The 25,712-nt window shown below is 57.0% G+C and overlaps 2 protein-coding genes across 2 annotated transcripts in view; both read left to right on the forward strand.

The window, feature by feature from the left end:
* The first annotated feature begins 14,160 nt into the window (after positions 1-14,160).
* ODF3L2 (outer dense fiber of sperm tails 3 like 2) lies at positions 14,161-19,094 on the forward strand. The gene is made up of 4 exons (XM_047774719.1): positions 14,161-14,287; positions 15,251-15,358; positions 17,061-17,174; positions 18,610-19,094. The coding sequence occupies exons 1-4, from the start codon at positions 14,161-14,163 to the stop codon at positions 19,092-19,094; spliced, it is 834 nt and encodes a 277-aa protein (XP_047630675.1).
* A 2,744-nt stretch (positions 19,095-21,838) lies between these two features.
* SHC2 (SHC adaptor protein 2) overlaps positions 21,839-25,712 on the forward strand; it is a 31,141-nt gene continuing 27,267 nt past the window's right edge. The window contains exon 1 of the mRNA XM_047777838.1: positions 21,839-22,325. Within this exon, the coding sequence (XP_047633794.1) occupies positions 21,855-22,325 (471 nt within the window). The 5' untranslated portion in view covers positions 21,839-21,854. The remainder of the gene's footprint in view (positions 22,326-25,712) is intronic.

Genomic DNA, 25,712 nt, shown 5'->3' on the forward strand with positions numbered 1-25,712 from the left:
CTGGAAGTGGGAATGATTTTGTCTCCCCGTTCCCCCACCCCCGTTGTGACCCCGGCCTGATAAAGAGCAGACACACAGGAAGAAAAGGATGGAGGGTCCTGGTTGCCCCCCACCACCCCAGCTGCCTTTTTTTTTTTGCCATTTCTTGGGCTGCTCCTGGGGCATATGGAGATTCCCAGGCTAGGGGTCTAATCGGGGCTGTAGCCGCCAGCCTACGCCAGAGCCACAGCAACGCGGGATCCAAGCCATGTCTGCAACCTACACCACAGCTCACGGCAACGCCGGATCGTTAACCCACTGAGCAAGGGCAGGGACCGAACCCGCAACCTCATGGTTCCTAGTTGGATTCGTTAACCACTGTGCCATGACGGGAACTCCCAGCTGACTTTTGGGTATGACTTTTGCCTCAGTTTCCCTGATGTCAGTGTAAGAGAGGAGCAGCCACGCAATGTGGTTTCTAAGCATCCCTAGCTCTGCCTGTTTGTGTTCTCAGCATTATAATCATCAAACAGAGGCGGAAACTGGGGCCCAAAGCAGGGGCCTGGGGCAGGGGAGGGGAGCTGAGGCTGGTGAGGGGCTAAGGGCGGGGGTGAGGGGAGCTGAGGCCAGGGGGTCTGGGGGCAGAGGAGAGGAGCCGAGGTGGCGCCGGGAGGGGGCGAGGCAGGGGCAGCTGGGGCTGGAGGGGTCTGGGAGCAGGCCCTTGTGAGGGGGGGCCCAGATGTGTGAACCCAGAGTCTGGCTTCCTTGGTTCCATCCCCCTGCCCCAGTACCGGGAAAGGCTGCACAGGAAAGCGGCTCAAGGTGGGGCCCTTCCCAGGCCGGAGGTTTGGGCCCTTCTCGGGAAGCTGGGCCCTTAACCCGGGTGGGGGGCAGCAAGCCTGGTGAATGGGTCTCTTCCCAGCCCCTGACCCCACTTCCTGCTGCCCAGCAGTGGAGGCCCTTGGAGGGCGTGGACCTGCCTCCCCCACCTCCGGCTCCCAGCCTCTGCTGGTCAACCAGGAACCAGGGACCTTATGGATAAGGAGACTCAGGCCTCTCAGAGGGCAGCGCTGGAAAAGCACGATTACCAGGGCGTCAGCAGAGGCCACCCTGAGGGAGAGACAGGTGGGCTGAACAGAGAAAGAAGGTTCTGGGCAGAGGTGGGGAAGAGTCAGAGCCCGGGGAAAGGAGAGAGAAGAGGGTGGAGAGACAAGGAGAGACAGAGACAGACAGACAGAGGGATGCGGCAGGGGCTTGGAGGGGATGGGGTGGGAACTAAACTGCACTTCCCACACCTGCACCAGGGACATCTGGTCCCATCTCTGGGTGACTGAGCCTGTGATGGGAACCGGTGGGTGGGGCTCTCAGTCTGGGCTTCCCGCTCCTGTCACCCCTTCCCTTCCTGGCATCATCCCCCCACAACCAAAGTCCTCAGTGGGCACTGCAGAGAGCCTTCTTCCCACAGAGGGTCTCAGCGGCCTTTTCACCCATCTTCCCAAGACAGCAGGGTGCTCTGCAGGAGACTCAGGACCCGGGTGGGGGGAATGTCCAGAGAAGCCAGTGCCCCAACCCTGGGAGCTGCCCATTCCCTGACCCCAGAACCTCTGCCCCCCACCAGGGGCTAGCTCCCCTTTCTGGCACCATCGGCCAGCTGGGGGCCTTGGGGCTCTTCTTTGAGGTGAGCTGGAGCCCCCCTGCTCTGGTGCTGGAGCCTGCCTTCTTGGGGTCACTCTCTGCCTCAGCAGGTCGGGGGAGGAAGGAGACAGAGGCTGTGAGTGGTCCTCTGATAAGCAGCCACACAGAAGTCTCTAGAACAGTCCAGGGGCTGTTTCACTGGCTTTTGATGTCCAGTTGGCCCAGCTGGGCTCAGGGTGTGTGGAGGGCTGATACCCAGGACCCCAAACAAACCACTAAGGGGGAACGCCCATGAAGATGTCGTGAAGATGTTGCTTGCTGATCCTTGCCCTCCTAGCCTGGCGTCTGCATGCTGCCCGCCCCTCATCTGAGGGACTGAGACTTGAGTCATCAGGACCATCAGGAGAGTGGAGGCTCTGAGCCATGATGTCTGGGTTCAGGACTGGACTGGACAGCAGCCCCCAGAGGGAGTGGGATGGGGGTGACTCTTAAGGCCCCAGAGCTAAGCCCAGCCTCCTCGGGGACTGCAGCTGGTCCTCCACCTGGGGTGGAGGGCTCAGGCAGGGACAACCCTGAGGGAGCTGGACAGGTATGTGTGTGGAGTGCTTCAAGGGTCCTTGGGTCCCCCACCTACCCCAGGAGGCAGGAACACCCTGGTGGGGCTGGAGCTGCCAGACAGACCATTCCTGACCTCAGGCCCTGTGGCCAGTGCAGGCTATGCTGTCCCCCATTGGCAGCTCCTGGTCAGTGTGGGGAGGTCAGGGGATCCCCGCTGAGCCTTTCCTGGGTGCAGGGCCAGGTGACTGCTGGGGGATGAAAAGGGTGACCAGGAGCACCAGGAGAGTGAGGAGCAGACCTGTGGAGGAAGGCTGGCCTGGGAAAGTGTCCAGTGCTGAGAGGACAGGCCTCAGAGGCCAACTTGAGTGGCCCTGGCCCCTAAGGCATGCAGAGGAGTGGGCCCTGGTCAGAAGGCCAGGGGCTGCCATCTCACTCAGCTCCATGTGGAACAGGTAGAAGAGGGATCTGGAGAGGATGTGGCCCCACCCATTGCACAGACCACAGATGCCACATGCTGCCCCATACCACACCTGGGGACAGGATGGCAGGAAGGCCACCAACCCTTCCAGACTACCCCCAGGGCAAGGGGCAGAGAAGGCCCAAACTGACCTTAGCAGGTGTGGGCAGGGTGGAGACCTGCCCACCCAACACCCACCTACCTGTCCACAACCCCCCACCCCTCTGGGTGTTAGGCTGCCATTCCCACTGCCCATGCACCTACCGCCCATCTGTCCACTTGTCGTCCATCTGTCCCCCCCACCCATGCATCTGTCCTCCCCCAAATGAACACCCTGGCCCCTCCACCACCCCCTGCAGACTGACCACAACCACCACGGCAGCCCTGGGGTGGGGACCACCTGTGTCTGAGAAGGGGGGCACTGCTGTGTTCCCATGTGTGTCTAAGGGTGGAGGCACCTCTCTGCTCCCAGGGGTGTGTCTGAGGAGGGAGGCATTGCTCTGCCCCACCAGGAACGCAGACCCAGTGTTGTAGAAGAGGTTTGGGTGTTCTCTGAGGAGTGAGGAGTGCTGGTAAAGAATTCGAACTGATCATAAGGATTTGCCGTGGGTCACCAGGGCCATTGCTGGGCCAGCTGTGTGAAATCCCAACCTTGCCATACTGGAGCCCAGCTGATCCATCCCAGGAGGGCCTGGCTGGGGAGGTGACAACATTAGGGCAGAGGACAAACTCACCACCTGAAGTGTAATTTTTAATTTAAATATCAATGTAAAAACAGATATTTGACTCTTATTGGAAAACTTTAAAGATAAGCATGTTTGGAAAACTTGGGTCTACAGATCTACTTTTTCACTTACAATTTTGGGAAATCACATATACAGATGAAATACAATGGAAATTAAGTGGGAAATACTTGTAAGGGTAAAACACACACTGAATTTTGAGAATTTAGTGTGAACAAAGATTGTAAAAATCCCAGTATTTATCAAGTACTATAAGTTGCGGAGTTCCCGTCATGGCAGGGGAAACGAATCCAACTAGGAACCATGAGGTTGCGGGTTCAATCCCTGGCCTCACTCAGTGGGTTAAGGATCCGGCGTTGCCATGAGCTGTGGTGTAGGAACCTCCATATGCTGGGGGTGCAGCCCTAAAAAGACAGAAAAGACCAAAAAAAAGTATTATAAGTTGAAAGGGTATTTTGGATATACCTGGCTAAGTAAAGCACCTTTTATAAACACATCTTGAGTTACTTGTGGCTCCAGTTTTTCTACGTGGCCACGGGAACTCTATTTCCAGTGGGAAGGGTGGGTGGATGGGTGGGCTCTGGTCCTGTACTGACTGGTTTTGTGTCCATGAGCAACAGAATGGAAGTGGTGAGCACCCCACTCCTCACCCAGACCCCAGGCTGAGACCTGGGAACCCTTGCTGTGCAAAGCGGTTAGTACAGTGGTTTTCATCTGGCAGGGATACTGGGTGATGTCTGGGGACACCTGGTTGTCACACAGGAGGGCACTCCTGGCATCCAGGGAGTGGGGCAAGGTGCTGTCCAATCCCCCACAGTGCCTGGGAACAATCGGGCCCCAGTGCCAGCAGTGCTGTCACTGCCAGAGGCAGGGCAACACCAGGTGGGAAGCTGCTGGTGGACGACTTGGGAGAATCTGGTCGCCTTGACTAGAGGGGGAGGGCTTGGGGCTGGGGGTCACCATCAGCACCCAGAGCAGACCCCCTGAAGGAAGTTCTCTGCTCAAGAAGCTTTTTTCAGGTACAGGCTCTTTTCCTGTGATGTGAGTGAGACCAGAGGGTCTGGGGAGGATCTCCCAGGCTGGCAGCAAGGTCTGGGTGTTGGCAAGTTCAGAGCCCAGGCAAGGTGGAGGTGAAGGTGGTTCTGCGGGGAGAGTGTGAAACTGGGGTTGCAGGATTGTGCCTGGGTGTGTGGGGCTGGGCTCTGGAAGGACCAAGCTGGCTTTGGGGGTGCTGGGTAGGGAATGGGGCCAAGGTTCAACATCCAAGGCTAAGGCTGGGAGCTCAGTGGTCCAGATATGGTGCCCAGTGTATGGAGGGTTGTATGGGGCTGAGGGTCAGGGTCCTGGCAGGACTGAGTGTCAGATGTGAGGGCTGATGGTCAGGGTCGGCCGAGCTGAGGGTCTGAGGTGAGGGCTGAGGGTCAGAGGCTAGGGCTGCGGGTCAGAATCGGGCCGCGGCTGAGGGTCAGAAGTGAGGCCCGGGGGTCAGGGTCCGGCTGTGGTTCAAGCACTCACTGCACCGCTGTCCGTGGCGACAATGTCCTGGGTCAGCTCAACGTGGCCCTGGGGGCCGCCGCCCCCTGCAGCCCCGAAGGCGGGGACGCTCCGGCTCCGCTCCAGCCACGGTCACCGACTCCCGCCAGTTTTCAGCTGCAGCTGCCCTCGAGTACCGATATGCCCTGTGCTGCACCGCGCCGCTGGACTACAACTCCCGGCATGCCGCGGGCGCCGGGGTGGCGGCCCGGGGCGCGTTTCCCACAAGGCCTCGCGCAGCGCAGGGCTCTCTAGCCCCGACATTCGGCCATTGCCTCTTTAAGGTCCCGCCCCCTCCCCTCCCCCCTGTCCCCCTGTTCTGCTGCACTGGCATCGCCCGTAACGACCTGAGGTCGGCCTCTGGCGAGAGTGGGGGTCCTGCACCTCCGTGCGCGCCGAGGAACGCACGAAAGAACGTACCTGGGCCCAGAGCTGCCTTCCTACGCTTGGGGGCATCTCGAGTGACTGGATGGGGTCGTGACCAGGGTAGCGCGCTTGGGCCGAGTCCTGTGCTAGGCGGCCAGGGTCCTATTGGTCGGCCTTCTATGCTGGGGCCCTGAGTTTTCTCTGGCTTTGGAGAATATGTCACTGGTGTTAAAGGCCAGGGTCATGCAGAGGGTGGTTTTGTTGCAAAGACCCTGATGAGGGTCACGCATTAATTCAACAGATAGTTATTGAGCGCCCACTAGTTGCCAAGTATTCTAGATGCCTGGGTGACAGCAGAGAGCAGCGTGGGCAGATTCTGCCCCATGGGGTTTCCATTCTAGGGGGTGAGGGGCGGGAACCAGGAGTCATGAACATTAAGTGTAGTAAACAGGCAGTGGTGTGCCTATAAATGTTGAACAGCTGACTCTCCAGAGCAAAAGGCTCTTCTTTGTAGCACGTGCTAAGTCCTGGGGTGTAAATACTCCCATTGTGGCTGATTTCACACTGCTGGTGTGACATCAACTTGTTCACAAAACTCCTACAAACTTAGCAGTCCGTTTCATGAGCTCCACCCCAACACCGTGCAGGGAGTAAATGCTCTACTCTATTAGCAGATGCTGTGTGGAGAAGGAAAAGTAAAATGGAAGCAGGGTTGGCAGTGTGGAGGTGGGGCAAGTTGTAGGAATAAGTTGGGTGGCCAGAGGAAGACTTGGAGGTGGGGAGCAAAGACTTGGAAGATGTGAAGAGAATTAGCAAGCATCTATGTGGGAAAGGATGTGCCAGGTAGAAGGTACGTTGAGTGCAAAGGCCCTGTGGCTGGAGCTGCCTGGCACGTTCTAGAAAAGCAAGGAGGCCAGAGGGGCTGCCCCAAGGGTAAGAATAAAGCCAGAGAGGGAAGAAAGGACCTGGTCAGGAAGGACTTTGTAGGCTCCAGGAAAGCCTGCGGAGACCTTCTCCAGCCACCCCCCCCCCCCCCCCGAGCTCTTCCTTCCTCTGAACTTCACTGTCCTCATTCTTATAAGGAGGACCCAGCAGAATAGGAGGGCTCCCTACCCCCTTTCTCCCGCTTGGCTTGGTCCCACGTGGAGAGCCAGCTCTTGCCTTTCCGGGATGGAGGCAGGAGAGAGTCTGGCAGGTTCGCTGTGTCCTCATCCTGGGAAGAACAAGTCTTCCTTGTTAGAATCCCTGCGGAACAAAGGGGCAGGTGGCCATAAAGGCATGTGAGTCTGAGTCAGGGGGCTGGCGGCCGGACAAGGGACAATTGGGAGGCCCTGGGGAGGTGGGAAGTGACAGATTGCAGGCTGGGAAGGCAGAGGGAGAGCTGACACTGGATGGGGTGGCGGCCCTGCGAACACCTGGCCTGCTGCCCACTGTGTCAGCGACAGAACCACAGACCATCTACTGACCTAGCTTCCTGGGGATTTGAACTTCCTTTCACCCGCCAGACAGTTTTAGAGAAGGGCTGGGGACCTCGGCTCAGTGCAGCACTGTCATAGCCCGTTTCTTCAGCAAATATTTGTGTATCTGCTCAGGGCCTGTGATGTCCTGGATCCCAGGACAGGACCTGTACAGCTTCTCCTTCTTCCAAGCTAGGGAGCGAACCCCAGCCACAGCAGTGACAGTATCAGATCCTTATGCTACTGTGCCACTAGGAAACTCCCCAAAGCCATCCTCTACTGCTCTCTCTTATGCCTAACACACCCCTCCTCTGCTCCAAATCTTCCAGGGCTCCCACCTCCCTTGGAGTAAAAGCCAAGGTTTCCCAGCACCCACAGGGCTCTGCCCTCAACTCCTCACCCCTCCCCCTTGCTCACTCTGCTCCAAGCACCCCTGTTCCTCTTCCAACACTGGGCACAATCCTGCCCCAGGACCTTTGTACGTGCTCTGCCCCCCACCCAGAATGCTGTGAACAACATTATTTGCAGTTGTGCCAAGTGGAAGTGCTCGAAACTCTGCAAATAAAGCTTGGTCTCCTCATACAATGGAAATGTTACACCCAGCAGCTTGGGACTAGACCCACACCCAACAACAGGATGGCTCTCACACAAGGTTGAGGGAAAGCGCCCTCATAAGAGCACAGCTCACAGTTCAAAAGGAAGGGCAAAACAGCCCTGCTTTAGACGTTGGGATGGTGGTTATGGTGACGTGGGGGCTTCTGCGGGCTGGGAAGTGCCGTTGTGGTATCTGAGTGCTGGCTACGTAGGTGTGATGGGTGTTACTGACCTGCGTGTGGTCAGCCAGCTGTGGGAAGAAATGCTGGTTTACTCTTGCACCAGGGTCTCCCCTGTGAACTGCGTGGTACTGAGCAGCACCTCTGTACCTCCCCCCATCTTGGCAACCAAAACTGTCTCCAGGCATTGTCCAGTGTCCTCTGAGGGCAGGGCCAGCCCAGGTTGAGAACCATTGGACTAAGGGATTGGCTCTAGGCTAAAACACTATACCTGCTTTGTGCAGCACAGCAGCCACTGGCTGTGTACTGCTGCTGAGTATTTGAACTGTGTGGCTGGTCCAGCTGAGAGGTGCCATGAGAGCAAAACACTCACCAGATTTTGAATGAAGAAAAGAATGTAGATGGCGTTCCCTCGTGGCTCAGTGGGTTAAGGATCCAGTATTGTCACAGCTGTGCTGGAGGTTCGACCCCTGCCTGGGGAACTTGTGCATGCTATGGGTATGGCAAAAGAAAAGAAGAATGTAGAATCTCCCATATGTTGTTTTTGTATGCTGAAATGATATTTTGGATGTATTCACTTAAATAAGATATATTCTTAAAATTATTTTTTCTTGTTTCCCTTTCGTTTTTTGAAATGGCCACTAGGAGATTCAGAATTCTGCATGTGGCTCACATTGTTTCTTGTGGTTGCCCTGGGTGCGCCTGAGTCCCTAACACCCAGCTCAGAGCCTGGTACACAGTAAGTGCCCAATAAATGCAGCCCCTGTCCTCATAGCCAGAACCCAGAGGAAAGTGAGAAGAGTGGGCTTCTCCTGGCACAGAGGGAGCCAGGAGAGGGCTTTGTAATCAGGCACGCAAAGGGGGAAGCTTCTGTTTTCTTTCTTTCTTTCTTTCTTTCTTTCTTTCTTTCTTTCTTTCTTTCTTTCTTTCTTTTCTTTCTTTCTTTCCTTCCTTTCTTCCTTCGTTTTTATTTCTTTCTTTTTTTTTGTCTTTTTAGGACTGCACCCACGGCATATGGATGTTCCCAGGCTAGGCATCTAATCTGAGCTACAGCTGCCAACCTATGCCACAGCTACAGCCACACCAGATCCAAGCCGCGTCTGCAGCCTACATCACAGCTCATGGCAACGCCAGATCCTTAATGAACTGAACTGATCGAGGAGGCCAGGGATCGAACCCGCAACCTCATGGTTCCTAGTCAGATTCTTTTCCGCTGAGCCAGGATGGCAACTCCAGCTTCTGTTTTCAAGAGATCATTTGGTCACTGAGTGGAAAACGGGTTGAAGGGAGATAAATGAATTTTGGGGGCAGTGATGTTCTTTCAGCGACTTAAGAACCCATGGAGCCAGGAAAAGGTGGAGGGAGCTGGAAGAGGGAAGAGAGTCTGGGTTCTTAGTGGGGATGGTTGCTCCCCACAGCTGCAGTCACAATAATGCAAATAACGGCTCCACCAACCCTTTGCTGACTATGAAGAACTAGGCCAGGTTTGGGAGGCCAGGTGGCCAGGAATTGACAGTGCCTTCCAGCCAACAGCTAGCCCCCAGTCCTATAACCACAAGGAAATAAATCCTGCAACAATGTGAGAGTTCCCAGTCTAGCCTCCCAGTGAGGTCCCAGGTGGGGCCAACACCTTCCATGCAGCCTGAGCAGAGGACCTAGCTCATCCTCTGAAATTGTGACAAAATCATGGGTGTGCTGTTTTAAGCCACTGTGTTTAGGGGAGCTTGTTGTGTGCAGAGAGGGATAACCAGCAGTCCACCCTTACAGCTGCCTGACCATGTGTCCATGTGTGTCTCCCACGAAGCCCCAAGCCCACAATCCCAAAGCCCAGCTCATGACCTTCTACCAAGACTCCCCTCCCTCCTTAGCGCCCTCCCAGGTCCCACAGCTCCAGCTTTGGAGGCTCACCAGCTCACTCCCTCCCCACCTCAAATCTGTCTGCAAATCCTTTTGGGTCTAGTTTTATGTCCATTTATTTATTTATTAAATTTATTTTGTCTGCACCCTCCACATATGGAAGTTCCCAGGCAAGGGGTTGAATGAGAGCTGTGGCCTACATGACAGCAACTGGGATCTGAGCTGCATCCGTGACCTACACCACAGCTCGTGGCAACGCTGGATCCGTAATCCACTGAGTGAGCCCAGGGATCGAACCGGCATCCTCATGGATACTAGTCAGATTCGTTTCTGCTGAGCCACAGCAGGAACACTGGAACTCCTTTAGTTTTATTTTATTTTATTTTTTAGGCAAGAAGTAGACGTGCAAGCGGGCAGGCACTAAAGCTCTCCTTTAGTTTTGTTTTTTGTTTTTTGTCTTTTTCTAGGGCCGCACCTGCGGCATATGGAGGTTCCCAGGCTAGGGGTCGAACCGGAGCTACACCACAGCCACACCCACTGAGCGAGGTTAGGGATTCTCCTTTAGTTTTAAAACAGACTCAGAACCCACCTGCTTGTCGCCCCCTCCTCTATCCCTGCTGAGCTGGCCGCACCACCAGTCCTGGCCTCCTCCCCCATTCCCCTCCACGCCCCCCACCCCGTCAGCCCTCCCACCGTTACCTGCGCTGACAGCTCTCCCCAACATCCCACCTAAAACGCCCCATTCCCATTCCCCCTCACCCCGCCCCCACCTCCCCATTCTCCTCTCACCCAGTCCCCACTCCTCATTCTCCCCTCACCCACTCCTACACCCCTTATTTCCCCCCCTCACCCCCGCCCCACCCCTCCGGGATAGGCAGACCACCTCATCCCAGTCTCCCGGCGCCGCCCACGGTCTGTTCTCCTGGAGCCGCCAGAGGGTGCCCGTGAGCACCGAGTGGGCGCGTCCCTGCTCTGCCTGCAGCCCCAGAGTTCCCGCACCCAAGGGACCCGCGCCGCCCCGTCCCCTTCCCGCGCCCACCTCCTCCCTATGCCCCTCATTCGTTCCTCTGCAGCCCACGCGGGCCTTCCTGCGGTTCCGCTGGGCACAGTGCAGTCCCAGGCCCACCCGCCCCACCCCTCCTGGTGCTTCCTCTCCCAGGTCTCCGGGCTCCCTCCTCACCTTCAGTCTCTGCTCCAGTGACATCTCGGTGAGGCCTTCCTGCTGCACACTGCACATCTCCAGCCCCTCCTTGCCCTCCAAGCTTCTCCCTGGCAATACTCGGCTTTAACGTCGGTGATCTTATTTGCCTCCCTCACAGAAAAGTGAGGGAGGGTCCTGTTGGCCATTTCCTCAGTTCCTCGAAGTGCCTGACACGTAGCTGAGACCCGGTTGAATTAACAACGTCATTCCGGCTGTAACTGAAGGGGCACCAGCTGTATCCAGGCCTCAGCACCCCCACCGCGCCCACTGTCGGGCAGCCAAGCCTCCTCGCGTGGGGGCTGGCCGCTCACGCCCAGTTTACCTTCCTCTGCCCTGTACTCCGAAGTGCCCTCTGCTGTCAATGTGTCAGTTTGCATTAAAAGGGGTGGTTCGCGCGCTGCTGCTCTGAGATAATTAGCATCTCCCTGCGCATTGCTTCCCTGGGGGCACTGAAGCGGTCTGGGCTGAAGTGAGTCACAGAGACAATGGCCAGCAGTGGGGGTGCCAGACAGGCTGTTCCAGTCCGTCCCCCCAGTCCTACCCCGTATTACCACTGGGCTCCTTCCTGTGTCAGGGGAAACTGAGGTGGTCAAAGCTGAGTCCCAGCTGGGACTAGTATCCCCAGCCGTCCATGGTTGACGTAACCTGGGCTGGGGGGGAGGGGTGACTCCTCCTTCCTCTGCCCGGTCCTGGGTCCACCAGGCGGAGCTGGTGGAGCGTCCCTGGGCTCCTGCACTTTGGGCCAGTGTCGATCAGTGGGAGGCGCAGCCAGGCAGGAGAAGAGAGAAGTGGGGTGTCTCTGTCCCATTCCCTCCTCAGTCCCCAGTTCTGGAGTTTATGCTGCTTCTGGAAAGAAGCCAGTGGCTCATCCAGTTTGGGGCCCACAGGTGATGAGGATGGAGCTGGCTTCGGGCTCCCTGTGGGAAAGTACATCCCAGGTGGAGGGAAGGCAGGTGGAGAACCTGAGGTCCCCATCCCAAGGAACCGGAAGCTGTTGATGTGGCCGCAGGAGAGTGAGTGAGGGCTGAGGGGTAGGAGTCCAGGGCCGAAGGGAAGTGAGGACAGGACTGGGGTCTCCTGTGACAGTGAGGGCTTGAATTTTATCCTTAGGGCAATAGGAATCCACAGAGGATTTCCAGCATTTCCAGAAAGCTGAGCTGGAATTAGAACCATGGAGAAGTCCTTGACCCTAAGCTTTGATCTAAATCCTGTGCCTGTCCCGCCCCCTCCCCAACCCTCAGTTTCCCCATCTGTGACCACCGGTGAGACTCAGCACCAGCACTTCTCTCAGGAGATGCTGAGACAACTAGACAAGATGATGCAGCCATAGAAAGTGCTCAAGCTCAGGTTTTTTTTTTTTTTTTTTTTTTAGGGCTGTACCTGTGGCATATGGAAGTTCCTTGGTTAGGGGTCCAATTGGAGCTGTAGCTGCTGGCCTACACCACAGCCGCAGCAACTTGAGATCTGAGCCATGTCTGCGACCTACACCACAGCTCACGGCAACACCGGATCGTTAACCCACTGAGCAAGGGCAGGGACCGAACCCGAAACCTCATGGGTCCTAGTCGGATTCTTTAACTACTGCGCCACGACGGGAACTCCCTGTTTATCCTTTTAAAGAACTAGTTTTTTTTTTTTTTTTTAATTGGCGGGAACTCCCAAGTTTGTTTATCGTTTTAAAGAAGTAGTGTTTTTTTTTTTTTTTTAGGTGGGGAGTTTTTAATTCTTTTTACAACTCTCCATTTCATGATTGTCTCTCTCTCTCTTTTTTTTTTTTTTGCCACACCCTTGGCACATGGAAATTCCTGGGCCAGGGATCAAACCCGAGCTCCAACAGTGAGACTGCTGAGTCCTTAACCACTAGGCCACCAGGGAACTCCTTTTTTTAAAGTTTCTTAAGGTGAAATTGTAGGTAATTGATTTTATAGCCATTTCTAATATAAGCCTATGTTTCATTTTATTTTATTTTTATTTTTTTTGTTATTATTTTTGTCTTTTTGCCATTTCTTGGGCTGCTCCCGCAGCATATGGAGGTTCCCAGGCTAGGGGTCCAATCGGAGCTGGAGCCGCTGGCCTATGCCACAGCCACAGCAACACAGGATCTGAGCCACGTCTGTGACCTGCGCTACAGCTCATGGCAGTGCTGGATCCTTAACCTACTGAGCGAGGCCAGGGATTGAACCTAAAACCTCATGGTTCCCAGTCGGATTCGTTTCCTCTGGGCCACAATGGGATCTCCCCGATTCCATAATTTTTAAATTTTTAATCAAAATGTTGTTCTTTGGGAGTTTCAGGTTCAACCCCTGGCCTTGCTTGGTGGGTTAAGGATCTGGCATTGCCGCAAGCTGCAGCATAGTTTTTAGATGTGGTTTGGATCCCGCATTGCTGTGGCTGTGGCACAGGCCATTAGCTGCAGCTCTGACTCGACCCCTAGCCTGGGAACTTCCATATGTCGCAGGTGCAGCTTTAAAAAAAGAAAAGGAAAAAAGTTACATCGTGAAGTGAATTGTAACTCAATAAAACTTTAAAAATGAGGGTGCCAGGGTGTTCCCTGGTTAAGGATTTCATATTGTCACTGCTGTGGTCTAGGTTTGATCCCTGGCCAGGGAACTTCCATATGCCGTGGGCTTGGCCAAAAAAAAAAAAAAAAAATTACAGTGCCAAAGAGCTGGACAACGCAGCACAGACAAGGGTGCCACGAGAGACAAGAATTTAAATTCTTTGTGGCCAGGTCTCCTTGAGCCCATGGAAGCCTTCAGTGCTGTCAGGGAAATAAACTCTGTACCAGGGTGCAGTAAATCCCTGTGGGCTTGTGCGAGGCAGGGGGGCTGTCCTGGTGGACCACCATTGCCTCACTGTTGTCCCTGGCAGTGACTTGTCCTCCTGCCCCCTGCACTGCATCCCTGACTCCCATCCGCTGCATGTTTGCAGAACCTTCTAACATGCTCTGTACTCAATGAATTTTGCTGCTTTCCTCTCTCCCCTCCCAAGAGTATCTGCTGCTCTGTTCCTTTCTATCCGTTCCTGTCATGTTCCCACCAACCCAAACAGAAAACAGCACTAGAAGGTGCTCAATAAATCCTCTTTGTATGAAGGAAGGAGGGGAGGAGAGAATGCTTGTTGGCCCAGAGTGGCAGCTCCCGGGGTGGGGAACCTGGACCACACCTCAGTTTTCCCAGCTGTGGAAATGGGACCATGCCGCCCATGACCTTGCCCGTCCTTCCTGCCACCAGACTGTGGGTGTCGTGTTTGCAGCTCCGGTGCGGGCTGTCCGGCTTGGCCAACTCCCGGGGGACTGGCCCTGCTGACACCGGATTCTTTCCTGGACCGTCCAGCTGCCTGGCCGACACTTGATCCTGGCCCCACTTCCAGGCCAGCGACCGCCGATCACTCGGCTCAGGCCAGGGCCCCAAGCTCCCTGACGAGAGACAAGGTGCTTCTGTGCCGTTGGGAGGGTGTGGTGAGGCCAAGGTTCTGCCAACACCAGCAGGAGCCGTGAGGATCTGGGACGGTGCCCAGCCCATGGCCCAGAGCAGCTGCGGCTGAGGAGCGGGCACCAGGCTGCCAGCCCCTGTGCCCCGGGGTCCCACCGCTGCCCACCATGGGGACCCTCAGCTGCGACCCTTCTCCACGACTGACCACAGTGCCCCTGGGTCGGCGGGTCACCGAGTGCCAGATCCCAGAGACCGGCCTGAGGAGAGCCTGTGGCCTGGCCACCTCGGAGAGCGGTAGGAGGGCTGGTGGGCCCTGGTGGTGGGACCCTTCCCTGCTTGCTCTGATCCCCCCACCCCGATGGGGCTTCTGGAATGTTTAGGAGCCCAGCTGGAGGCAGGAGCCTCTGGCAAGTTTCTGCCCTTCCCCAAACCTCGGTTTTCCTTCCCACAGTATGGGTGTGAACATGGTGTCCTTGTCGGCTCCTGTGCTCCTCTATTCAACAGAAGTTGAATGTCCTATGGGCCAGGCACTGGTGCAGGTGCTCATGGTACAGTCGGCAGAGCAGCAAACATCCGGGGCAGAGAGGAGTGGAGATGAGGCACAACAAGCAGCCTTTGCAGTACTGGTATTAGTATTAGTTGGTGATAACTGTCTCAGGGAGAAAGCCGCAGAGCAGGGGAGATTGTGCAGGGGGGTGGAGACCCAGGTGATCCCTGGGGGGGCCTTTAACATTGACCCTGGGATTTCAGTTATGCCCCTGCCCCAGCAGCAGTTTCTGTAACTGTTAATAAGACAGTTGCAGTCAGCTTCTGTGGCCTGACATTGCAACTGTCACAGTGTATCTCTGTGTGGGGGGCTGATTCCCTACATGTGATAGTGTGTCTCTGTGTTGGCCTCAGTGTCCCCCAGCTGTGACAGAGTGACTCTGAGTCTGGGGTCAGTGTCTTCACCTGTGACAATGTGTCTCTGAGTATGGGTTCAGGGTCCTCAGCTGTGACAGTGTGTCTCTCTGTCGGCCTCAGTCCTCCCAAGGTGCCCCGAGGTGGGGAGGCCCCACCGCCCCTCCCTCCTGTGTGTCCTGTGACTCACAATGCCCCTCACTCATTTTCCCCTGAGTGGAGGCAGTGCCTGCTCCCCACCCCTGCCACAGAGGCTGGCTGGGAGGCTGGGTGGGGGCTCAGGGGCTGGGCCCTGGGCTCCACCCTACAAGTCAGGGTGTAGGGCCCCAGACGGTGACCTGAGGGCTTTGGTTGCAGGCTCTGGGCCGGGCTTGTACATCCTGCCGTCCACCGTGGGCTACATCAACCATGACTGTACCAGGGTGGCTGGTCCTGCCTACTCACTCTTTTGGAGGCCCAGTGAGGGTAAGGCCTATTGGGAGAGGGGGGTAGGGCTGGGGGAGGGTGGGAGGGGAGCTTCCCAGCCTCCAACCTCCCACCCAGGCATTTCCTCATCATATAGATTCAAGCTCCCCTTGAGTGAGGCAGGAAGCTGGATGGGTAGATGACAGAGGCAACCCTTGCTGTGTGACCTCGGGGAAGCTTCTGTGCCTCTCTGGGCCCTTGTTTCATTACGGAAGGGGGAGTAGGGTGGTTTGCAGATTCCTTGCTGCTTGACTTGGGCAAGTTGTATGTCTGCTTCCTGCTCTGTACACACTGAGGCACTGACTTAACCAGTTGTCAGGATTAAATACACATTGGATGCCTGGAGAGGTTCATTAAGACAAGAGTAGATACCTTCAGGGAGTTCCTGCTGTGGCATCTAAGCAGGTTAAGTGTCCGACTGCAGAGGCTTGGGTTGCTGTGGATGTGTGGGTTCAATCTCCAGCTGCACGCAGTGGGTTAAGGATCTAGAGTTGCTGCAGCTGTAGCATAGGTCGCAGCTGTAGCTTGGATTCAATCCCTAGCCTGGGAACCTCCATATGCTGCGGGTGCGACCAAAAAGAAAAAAAAAGAAAAAGTAGATGCCTTCAAAGTGGCTCCAGTGCATTGCTGCCCTGTGCCTGTTCAGTGGTGCCCGCACACTGGTGCCTACACATTCTTAGAGCGCTCGGGGTCCCAGTGGGCCAGGGTGGTGTTGGGGGTGTTCTGGGAGGCTCCTTGCTATGTGGGGACTTTGTTTCGTGTGCACAGGAGGCTTGTTGGCAGCTGCAGGCCCAGCAGCTTCTTCTCAGCCTTCAGCATCAGCAGCAACCCCAAACTAAAACTTTCCAAGTTTCCCAAAGGAAACTCAGGAAGCTGCCAGAGGCCCCAGAAGGCCAATGAGGGAATCAACACCATGTTGGGTCACACAGAAGGATTAAGAACGGAGCCTGTGGCCCAGAGCATCCTGAGTTGCCAGCTTCTAATCCATGTGTGCCGCAGGACACATCCTTGGACAGAGGGACACACAGGCTGGGGAATCAGGGGTGGTTACTGTGGACTCGCTGAATGTCCAGGAAAGCCTTCTTGGAGGTGAAGGCATGGAATCAGCTTTGTAGGATGAGTAGGAGTTCAGTGGAACCCCTCGGAGCTGAAGGGGACTCCAGGTAGAGCTGGCAGAAGAGGCGAAGGCCTGGAGGTGGGAAATGCCATGAGTTGGGCTGTGCTTATTTATCGTGAGCGTGCTTCATGTGTGCACCAGGTCATGTGTGTACATGTACACATGGTACTTAAACTAGTTAGTCCTTGTTGGACCTACTGCACTTGATTTACCCCAGAGTGTGCTTATAAACAGTAGCAGTGGCAATCACAGTAAATTGGTTCCAAGTCTTAAGTGCCAGGCACCGACCATCCCCTTCTGTGGGTCATCTCACTTCCCATGGTCTCCCCTCCCTCGAGCTGCTCACACTGGCCAGGGCAAGGCCAAGCTCTGAAGGGCTCTCCTCAGACCCTCCCTTGGGGCCTGACTGCTCTAACTCTATGCACAAGAGGAGACCCAGGGCCCCCAAATCAGTGGTGATACCTCAGTGGGCTGGGGTCCCTGCCTTCCAAGAGGGGGTGGAGGCTGCTGGGGGTGGGAGTGCCTCCTCCTGGGCATTGAGGAGTGGGGCCATCGGAGGCGCCCTCAGGACTCTGTGTTCCCCAGCATCTCCGCAGGAGACCAGCCCCGGACCCATCTACTTCCTGGACCCCAAAGTCACCCGCTTTGGACGAAGCTGCACCCCTGCCTACTCTATGCAGGGTCGGGGCAAGTCTCGGGGTGAGTACCTGGCTGTGCTGCCCCAGCAGGACCCGACCCTCTCAGGGTCTCAGCCACGCTTGCACCTCCCCATCCCCTTCCACTCTTGAGTTCCTGGAACTTCTTTGGAATGATGAAATCCAGTGGACACAGAAGAGGGGCAGGGGCCCTGAGAGAACCTGGAGGGTGAAGTGGGCCAGGATGATGTGATCCTGTGCACAGATGGTGCCACAAGGGCACCTGAGGCTCAGCCTCAGCATCGGGACACAATAGAGTGCAGTGGGGACTGTGGCAAATGCAGTAACTGCCTTCACAGGCTTCTTTCATCTGAGGCACCTGATTTAATGATCTGATTCAAGTCTCCCACTCTTTCATCTTTTGACCTATCAGCCAGCTACTTGTCCACCTACTGATCCACAGACGCACTATTCACCCATCTATCTACTCACCAACTATTTTTGTTGTTGTTGTTGTTGTATTTTTGCCTTTTCTAGGGTTGCTTCCTGCGACATATGGAGGTTCCCAGGCTAGGGGTCTAATCGGAGCTGTAGCCACCGGCCTACGCCAGAGCCACAGCAACTTGGAATCCAAGCTGCATCTGCAACTTACACCACAGCTCACGGCAATGCAGGATCCTTAACCCACTGAGCAAGTCCAGGGATTGAACCCGCAACCACATGGTTCCTAGTAGGATTTGTTAACCACTGCACCACGACGGGAACTCCATCTACTCACCAGTCTATTCACCCAACCACCTGTTCATCATCCAGTCCATCCATTGATCCACTTACCATCCATTCATGAGCCACCCACCTGCCCATCCCCCAATCCATCCATCCCTCCATCCCCCTTCTATCCATCTATCCATCCACCCAATCCATCCATCCCCCCTCTGTCCATCCACCCATCCATCCATCATCCACAGTCCATCTCTCAATCCACCTACATATCCATGAATCCATCATCTACTCATTCACTCCTTACCCATCCACTCAACCATGTACTAAGCCAACTGCTGGAGGTTGAACTGGATTTGACATGTCCTTGCTTTTTGTGAGACCCCAGTCTGGCGTGGTGGTCAGACTGCAGGTGGGAACCATCCTACCTCAGTGTGGCCATGTCTGGAGAGGGCGATGGACCCACACCAGGGGGATCCTGGGAGGGCTGTGAGGGCTCTGCTGAGAAGGAGGGTGTGGGGAGGGCAGCAGGGCAAGGGGCTTTGGGGCTGTCTTGAAGGATGAGAAGCATCCTGTGGGGTGGGAGGCATGGCTGGTAGAGGGTTGAGCTTGGCCAAAGGTGGGAGCTTGAGAAAGAACAGAGGGAGGTCGGGGAAGGAGAAGAAACACCGCAGGGCTGCTGTGAGCACCAGGATGCATGTGGCTATGGGGAGCCATGCAAGATCTTCGAGGATGTGAGGACTCTGCCCACTGACAATCCTCCTGCCCCATTCTTACAGGTCTGGAAGTGACGCCAGGCCCTGGGGCCTATAGCCCAGAGAAAGTGGCCCCTGTGCGCCAGCGGACCCCCCCAGCTTTCACCCTGGGCTCCCGCCTCCGCCCGCAGTCCCTGGACACCTCAGCCCCTGCCCCTAACACCTATACCCTGCCTTCCCTCTGGGGCTCCCAGATCTTCATCAAGCCCAGCAGTCCCAGCTACACGGTGGCAGGCCGCACACCTGCCACCCGCCGCCTGCTGGACCCTGCTGAGATGCCAGGCCCGGGCCAGTATGAGAGCCCGGACCCCAACACCTACCGTCAGCGCCGGCCAGCCTTCACCATGCTGGGGCGGCCCCGAGCCCCACGCCCGGCAGAAGAGACCCCCGGCCCTGGCACTCACAGTCCCGAGCAGGTCACTGTGACAATGGCCCGGGCCCCAGCATTCACCATGGGCATCTGCCACTCCAAACGGGCCACCACCATGGCTGTGGACACCACACCCTGATGCCTTTGGGGGCAAAACGCCCCACCGGCTCCTGAGCTGGGCCTCAGTTTCCCATGCCGCACAGTGGGGTGTGGGCAGACCCTTCCTGGGCTGGCTCTGGTTGCAGGGGGCAGGGGGCAGTTCCCCCTTCCTCTCCTCTCAACTGTTTGAGGCCCTTCCAGGCCACCTCCTTTCTCCAGTCCCGGGGGCTGTGACCCCGTGGCCCTGACAGGGTGAGCCTCCTTTCAGCGTCCCAGTTTCTTCTCTTTGGGTCACCCCAGGCCAGGCCAGGCCAGGCCGCTGGCTGGAGATGCAGCTTCCCATGTCCTAGAACTCAGCGTCTGCCTGTGAGGGCCTAGGTCTCTGGCAGAGCTCGGGTTTCTGCCAGGCTTGGGCTCATCCCTGCTGCTCAAGGAGGCACAGCTGGCTGCCCTGGTCCCAGCCCAGAATTGGGTGTCCTGGTTCCAGCCCAGAATGGGGCTGGAAGGCCATCCCCACCCTGTAGCTGCCTGCCAATAAATCTCCGTGGCGCCAGGAGCAGCCAGCATCACACACCCGTGGGCTGTTCACATCACAGGAACAAAACCTGAACATTGCCCTCAAGATCCAGACCTCTGACTCTGCAGCCCCTGGGGATCTGGATGGGACCAGAGAGAGGACTCAGGGCTGGAGGAGGACAGAGATGGAGCCAGGGCTTTGAGTGGGGGGAGCCAGCCAGGTAGGCTTCTCTGAAGAGGAGAAATTGAAGCTGGGCTCTGAAGGATGTATAGAAGTTTGGTGTAGTCTAAGGTTTGCCATTGGTAGGTGCCTACTGTGTCCCAGATATTGAAAAGATTATCTAAGCATCACAGCAACTCAGGAGTCAGGTTACCGAGGGGCTTTGGAGAGATGGGGCGCTTGTCCAAAGGCACACTAAGCACTACTGTCCTGATCCCTGGTTGTGAGTCCTGGCCTTTGGGCTCTGTCCCTTCTCTCTCAGGGATAGGAAAGGAAGAGTAGCCCAGACCCAGAAGACCCTAACCCAGGAAGCTTGAGGTAGGTGGGACAGACCACACCACGTCTCCATGGAGGACGAGGCCCCACAAGGGGGTGGGTGCTTGAGCAGGCAGAACCCAGAGGGCTCCTGGGTGGGTGTCAGCTCTCCCCTGCTCTGTCCTTCTTCCCCAGCCTGGGGACCAGACTTGACCTCATACCCTTCACCTAACTAGGTGGACACACCAGGACCCCTACACACAGCTGGACACACACTAGGACTTATACAGCTGGACACACACCAGGATCTCTACACAAACACCTGGACACACACCCAGGACCTCTGTACACACCTGGGTATGCACCAGGACCTCTAGACACAGGACACACACCAGGACCCCTACACACACAGGAGGACACACCCTAGGACCTCTACACGTACCTGGACACACACCAGGACCCTCACACACACAGCAAGACACACAACAGGGCCTCTGCACACACAGCTGGACACTCTCACATTCACATCCACGCACAGTATAAATACAAGCCAACCCTCACACAGTCCACAAGTTTGTAGCCCACATCAGAGACAAGGAACACACAGGTGTCCAGGTGGGTGCCCCAGACTCCGACAAAGTCACCCCCACCGGCTGACCCAAGGCCGAGCCCTCTGCGGGCCACAATTTCTCTCTCAGCGTCACTGACCTCCCCCCACCTCCGCCCAGCCCGCCGGCCAATCACGGCCGCGCGCGCCTTCCCTCCCGCCCCCATTGCTGCCTCCTCTCGCGCCGCGGGCGGCGGCCACGCGGTGATCTCACTCCTCTGATTTATCGATCCGGCTCTCGGCTGCCTCGCCTGTCCCCACCTGCCGCGGCCCCGGCCCCCCTCCCTTTGTTTCCCGGCAGCCGGCCCAGCCTGGGGCGGGGCTGGAGGGGGAGGGGGCGGGGAGGGGGATGGGTCAGCCCCGGGCTGGGATGCTGGTCCTGGGGTGACCAAGACCGTCCGTTCTCGGTGCAGAAGCGGCAGCCGTGGAGGCCTTGGCGGACGGAGACGCTGGCGGGCCTGGAGGGCCTAGGCCCAAGAGTTCAGTTGGGTTGATGCTGCACGGGGCTACTCAGAAATGAAGGAGGAGCCGGTGATGCTCTAGCCCGTGCCCCTGGCTTACAGCCGGGGGAACTGAGGTCCAGGGAAAGGCTGCACAGCCAGCCCAACTCGGCACTCCTGGGTCGGAGTCTGCGCTGTGTGTCCTCCGGCACATCCCTTACCCTCTCTGAGTCTCAGGTTCCCAGTTAGGAAATAAAGCAGGGCAAAAATTTTAAGTACCTTCGGTTGGAACAAAGGGAAGTGAGGGAGATGACCTGAGGAGTTGCAGCGCTCTCCTTCCCGGACCGCGCCTCCGCCCCTCTCCAGACCTCAGTTTCCCCACATCAAAAAGGGAAGAAGGAAGCTATTTATAAGGCTCTCCCACCTCTGTCCTAGGTACCTGGGGACGAGTGGGGGGCGAAGTAAGGGGGGGTCTCTGCCTGGGTCCTGGGTTCGGAACCTCTCTCCCTCCTTGGCTACCCGACTCATGCCAGCGCCTGTGTCCTCGTAGGGCCTCAGTTTCCCCAGCCTCCCCACCAAGCGTCTGGACGCCGAGGGCCGGGGGTCCCAAGGGCGCAGCCCCCCGCGGCTGCGCGCTGGGCCGGACGGATGACATCACCGGGCCGGGGGCGGGGAGCGAGCGGGAGCGAGCGGGAGGGAGCGGGAGGGCCTCCTCCCCGCCAGGCGCAGCGCCCGGTCGGGCTCGGTCGGGCGGCTGCGGCCATGACGCAGGGTCCGGGCGGGCGCGCGCCCCCCGCGCCCCCTGCACCCCCCGAGCCCGAAGCGCCCACCACCTTCTGCGCGCTGCTGCCGCGCATGCCGCAGTGGAAGTTCGCCGCCCCTGCCGGGTTCCTGGGCCGCGGCCCCGCAGCGGCGCGTGCAGCGGGGAGCGCGGGGTCCACTGAGCCCGAGCCTGAGCCCGAGCCGGCCGACTCGGCCGGCGTCCCGGCGCTGGCAGCCGCGGTCCTGGGCGCTTGCGATCCGCGCTGCGCGGCGCCCTGCCCCCTGCCTGCTCTCAGCCGCTGCCGGGCCGCCGGTACTCGGGGGCCACGGGGCGCGCGGGGAGTGGCCGGGCCCCCGGACGCCGCCGCGGACGAGTGGATCCGCAAGGGCAGCTTCATCCACAAGCCGGCGCACGGCTGGCTACACCCAGACGCCAGGGTCTTGGGGCCCGGGGTCTCCTACATCGTTCGGGTGAGTGCGCCGGTGGGACCCCTGGGATACCATCCTCCCTGGAGCCTCAATCTGGGAGCAGGGGCTCCCATCCCCCATTTCTTTCTCTTGCAATTCTGGACCCCGAGAGCCAGGTCTCTTGGCTCCGTCCCTCCTCCTCTCTCCATCACCCCATACCCCCACCGCCAACCCGCTCTCAGCTGGCCGCCCCCACCTAGGAGGTGCTGGGTCCAGGTTCCCACGGCGTCACGTGGGGAGGGGCGGGGAGAGGGCGGATGGTGGGAGCGGGTCACGCATGCGCATGTTAAGCGTAGACCCCCTTCGGGTTGGCGGGAGAGTCTAGGGAGTGAGGACGAGGCTGGGTGCATCCTGGCACTCAGACCCTACCGAAAGCTCTTCTGACCGCAGAGCTGGAGACCTTGGCCTGAGGTGGGGGCTCGGGGAGGGGGTTACTGGAAAGTCCATTGCCCCCGCTTGGCTCCAGGATTGGAGATGTGAGGCTCAGGAGACTTGGAAGGAGAGGTAAAGACATGGGTCTTTATGTGTCCTGGTTTTATCATGAACTTTTCGGACGCGCAGAAACGTGTAACGAGTGGCTCGCCTTTACACGGGTTGTAGGCTCCCCGCTCTGCATCTCTGGCCTGTGTGTAGTTTCCGATGAACCATCGGTAAGCAAGAGGGATGACCTCTGTGAATTGCTTCCATGCAGGCTGTCCACCCGCACTTCGTTGTAACATCGAGGGTCTGACAGTATTTGCAGCCTTTCTACTTTTTGGACCGGGATCCTGGAGGTTTCAGAGTTTGCATTTGCTTGTTCTGTCTTTGCTTCCTTTACCACAGTCTGCAACACCTCTTTTCCTCCCTCCTCCCGCAGTGGGTAGAGTGGTATCCCTGCATATTCATTACCTTAGGAACCCGTGGATGTGGCCTTCTTTGGAAATAGTCTTTGTAGATATCATCAAGTTAAGATGAGCTCACACTGGGTGAGGGCGTCCCTAATGCAATTTCTGGTGTCCTTGTAAGAAGAGGGAGGTTATAACACAAACAGGGAAGGGTCACGTGTCAAAGGGGGAGAAAGGAAGTGATGGGTCCATAAGCCAAAGGTCCCCACTCACCACCACCAGATGCTGTAGGAGGTGGGAAGGGCCCTTCGCTGGAGTGTCCTCCACCCACAGCATGGCCCTGCCACACCTTGATCCCCAATTTCTAGCCTCCAGAACTGTTGGGTTAGGGTTAGATTCCTGTTTTTTTTTTCTTTTCTTTTTAGGGCCAAACTTGTACCATTTGGATGTTCTAGGCTAGGGCTTGAATTGGAGCTGCAGCTGCCATCCACAGCCACAACAACTTGGGATCCCAGCCATGTCTGTGACCTACATTGCAGTTCACAGCAATGTCAGATCCTTAAGGATCTGACTGAGCAAGGCCAGGGGTCTAACCTGCATCCCCATGGATACTAGTCAGGCTCATAACCTGCTATGCCACAGTGGGAACTCCTAGCTTTCTGTTGTTTTAAGCCCCCAATTTGTGATGCTTTGTTATGGTGGCCCCCAATGGCCTTGACTTTCTGTGCACCCCAGGCCCTCACTCCTCCATCTGTGGTCCAGCACTGCAGCCCCAGGAGGCTGCAAGAAATGCAGAGCTTCAGGCCTGGCTGCAGGCCTCAGGTTGCCCCACATTCTGGATCTGTCTTTTTTCTCCTGACATCTTCTCACTTGGCTGTGGCCCCTTTTTTTTTTTGTTGAATCTCAGCTTCTCTGGACTCGAGCCTGATTTTATGGCAAGATGTCTCCTGGGTGATGCTTGGGCTTCACACCACAGCCCCTCAAGGGCAGACCATTGTCTGCCCATTGGCCAGGAGCATGGGGATTAGAAGTGTTCAGAGTTCAGACACTTGTGTCGTTGGGGTGCAAGCTGTTGGATTATTCCAGTGATCTTGACTTTTTCATCCATGCAGCAAGCCTACCTCCCTCCAGGTGCTGATGGTGTGGTAGGAAATGAGAAAGAGCTGATCCCTGCTCTTATGGGGCTTAGGTTTCTAGAGGGAGGGAGTGACAATCAATAAAAAAGATAAGCAGGAGTTCCCATCATGGCTCAGTGGTTAATGAACCCGACTAGTATCCATGAGGCTTTGGGTTCAATCCCTGGCCTTAGTGGGTTAAGGATACAGCGTTGCTGTGAGCTGTGGTGTAGGTCACAGACACTGGTCAGATCCCACACTGCTGTGGGTGTGGTAAAGGCTGGCAGCTACAGCTCCAATTCGTCCCTTAGCCTAGGAACCTCCATATGCTGTGGGTGTGGCCCAAAAGAGACAAAAAAAAAAAAAAAAAGCAAACAGGGAAAGCCAGATATTGGTGCGTGCCATGCAAAAATTAAAATCAAGTGCTGTCAGAGCTGGAGATGAACAGGGGGGTGGGGTGCTGCTCTAGCTGGGCTGGTAGGCAAGGCGCCTCTTGGGAGATGACATTTAAGCTAAGACCCAAAGCCATGAAGTGCTCGAACATGAAATGACTGGGGAGAGAGCATCCTGGGCAGGAGCTCAGCTGGCGGTTTGCAGGTCAGCAGGAGAACCCTGTGTGGGGCCAATGGAGACAAGGACAGGGATAAGATTTGGGGGTGTGAGGAGAAGCCTGGCTTTGGACAGTTTTTTTTTTTTTGTATTTTTGAGGGATGCACCCACGGCATATGGAGGTTCCCAAGCTAGGGGTGTAATTGGAGCTGTAGCTGCTGGCCTTCACCCCAGCCATGCCAGATCCAAACCGTGTCTGCAACCTACACCACAGCTCACGGCAATGCCAGATCCTTAACCCACAGAGTGAGGCCAGGGATCGAACCCGCAACCTCATGGTTCCTAGTCGGATTCGTTTCCACTGTGCCATGACAGGAACTCCGGCTTTGGACAGTTCTAAGCAGGGTTGCAGGGCAGCATTGGAGCTGAGAGGGTCTTTGCTGTGGCCCTGTGGAAATGGGCTGGAGGTGTGGATGGAAGGGCCGCACGGAGACCCAGGAGGAGGCTGGGGCGTGGCTGGCTGAGCAGAGATATGCCCTGGACTGGGGTGATGTTGGCATGGGGAGAAGGGACCACAGTGTCTGTGGTGGAGATGGAGACCTCAGGAGCTGCTGACTGATGGATGTGGAGCTCTGACTCCAGCCTGAGCCTGAACCAGCCACTGGGAGCCCCTGTCTCTCTGCACCCACATACCCCAGGTGTCCTGAGAACCGGGGAGTCCCCTCCTGGTTCACAGAGAAGCACGACGTCAAGGTGGGAGCAGATGTACGGAATGGCATGTTTGACCCTGGGCCCCAAAAGAGGCTGTGCTGTCCCCATTTACAAAAGGTGGGGAAACCAGGGCACAGAGGTGGGCTTGTATGGGGTGAGGATTCAGGACCAGATGCAGAGCTTAAGCCCCT

This window comes from Phacochoerus africanus, chromosome 4 (genome assembly GCF_016906955.1).
Source record: "Phacochoerus africanus isolate WHEZ1 chromosome 4, ROS_Pafr_v1, whole genome shotgun sequence".
Taxonomy (NCBI): Eukaryota; Metazoa; Chordata; class Mammalia; order Artiodactyla; family Suidae; genus Phacochoerus; species Phacochoerus africanus.

Excerpts from the sequence above, each read along its gene's own strand:
- ODF3L2 (XM_047774719.1), top strand. The coding sequence starts at position 14,161 with ATGGGGACCCTCAGCTGCGACCCTTCTCCACGACTGACCACAGTGCCC. Across the intron at positions 14,288-15,250 it reads CCTGGCCACCTCGGAGAGCG|GCTCTGGGCCGGGCTTGTAC; the intron begins GTAGGAGGGCTG and ends CTTTGGTTGCAG. Across the intron at positions 17,175-18,609 it reads GGGTCGGGGCAAGTCTCGGG|GTCTGGAAGTGACGCCAGGC; the intron begins GTGAGTACCTGG and ends CCATTCTTACAG.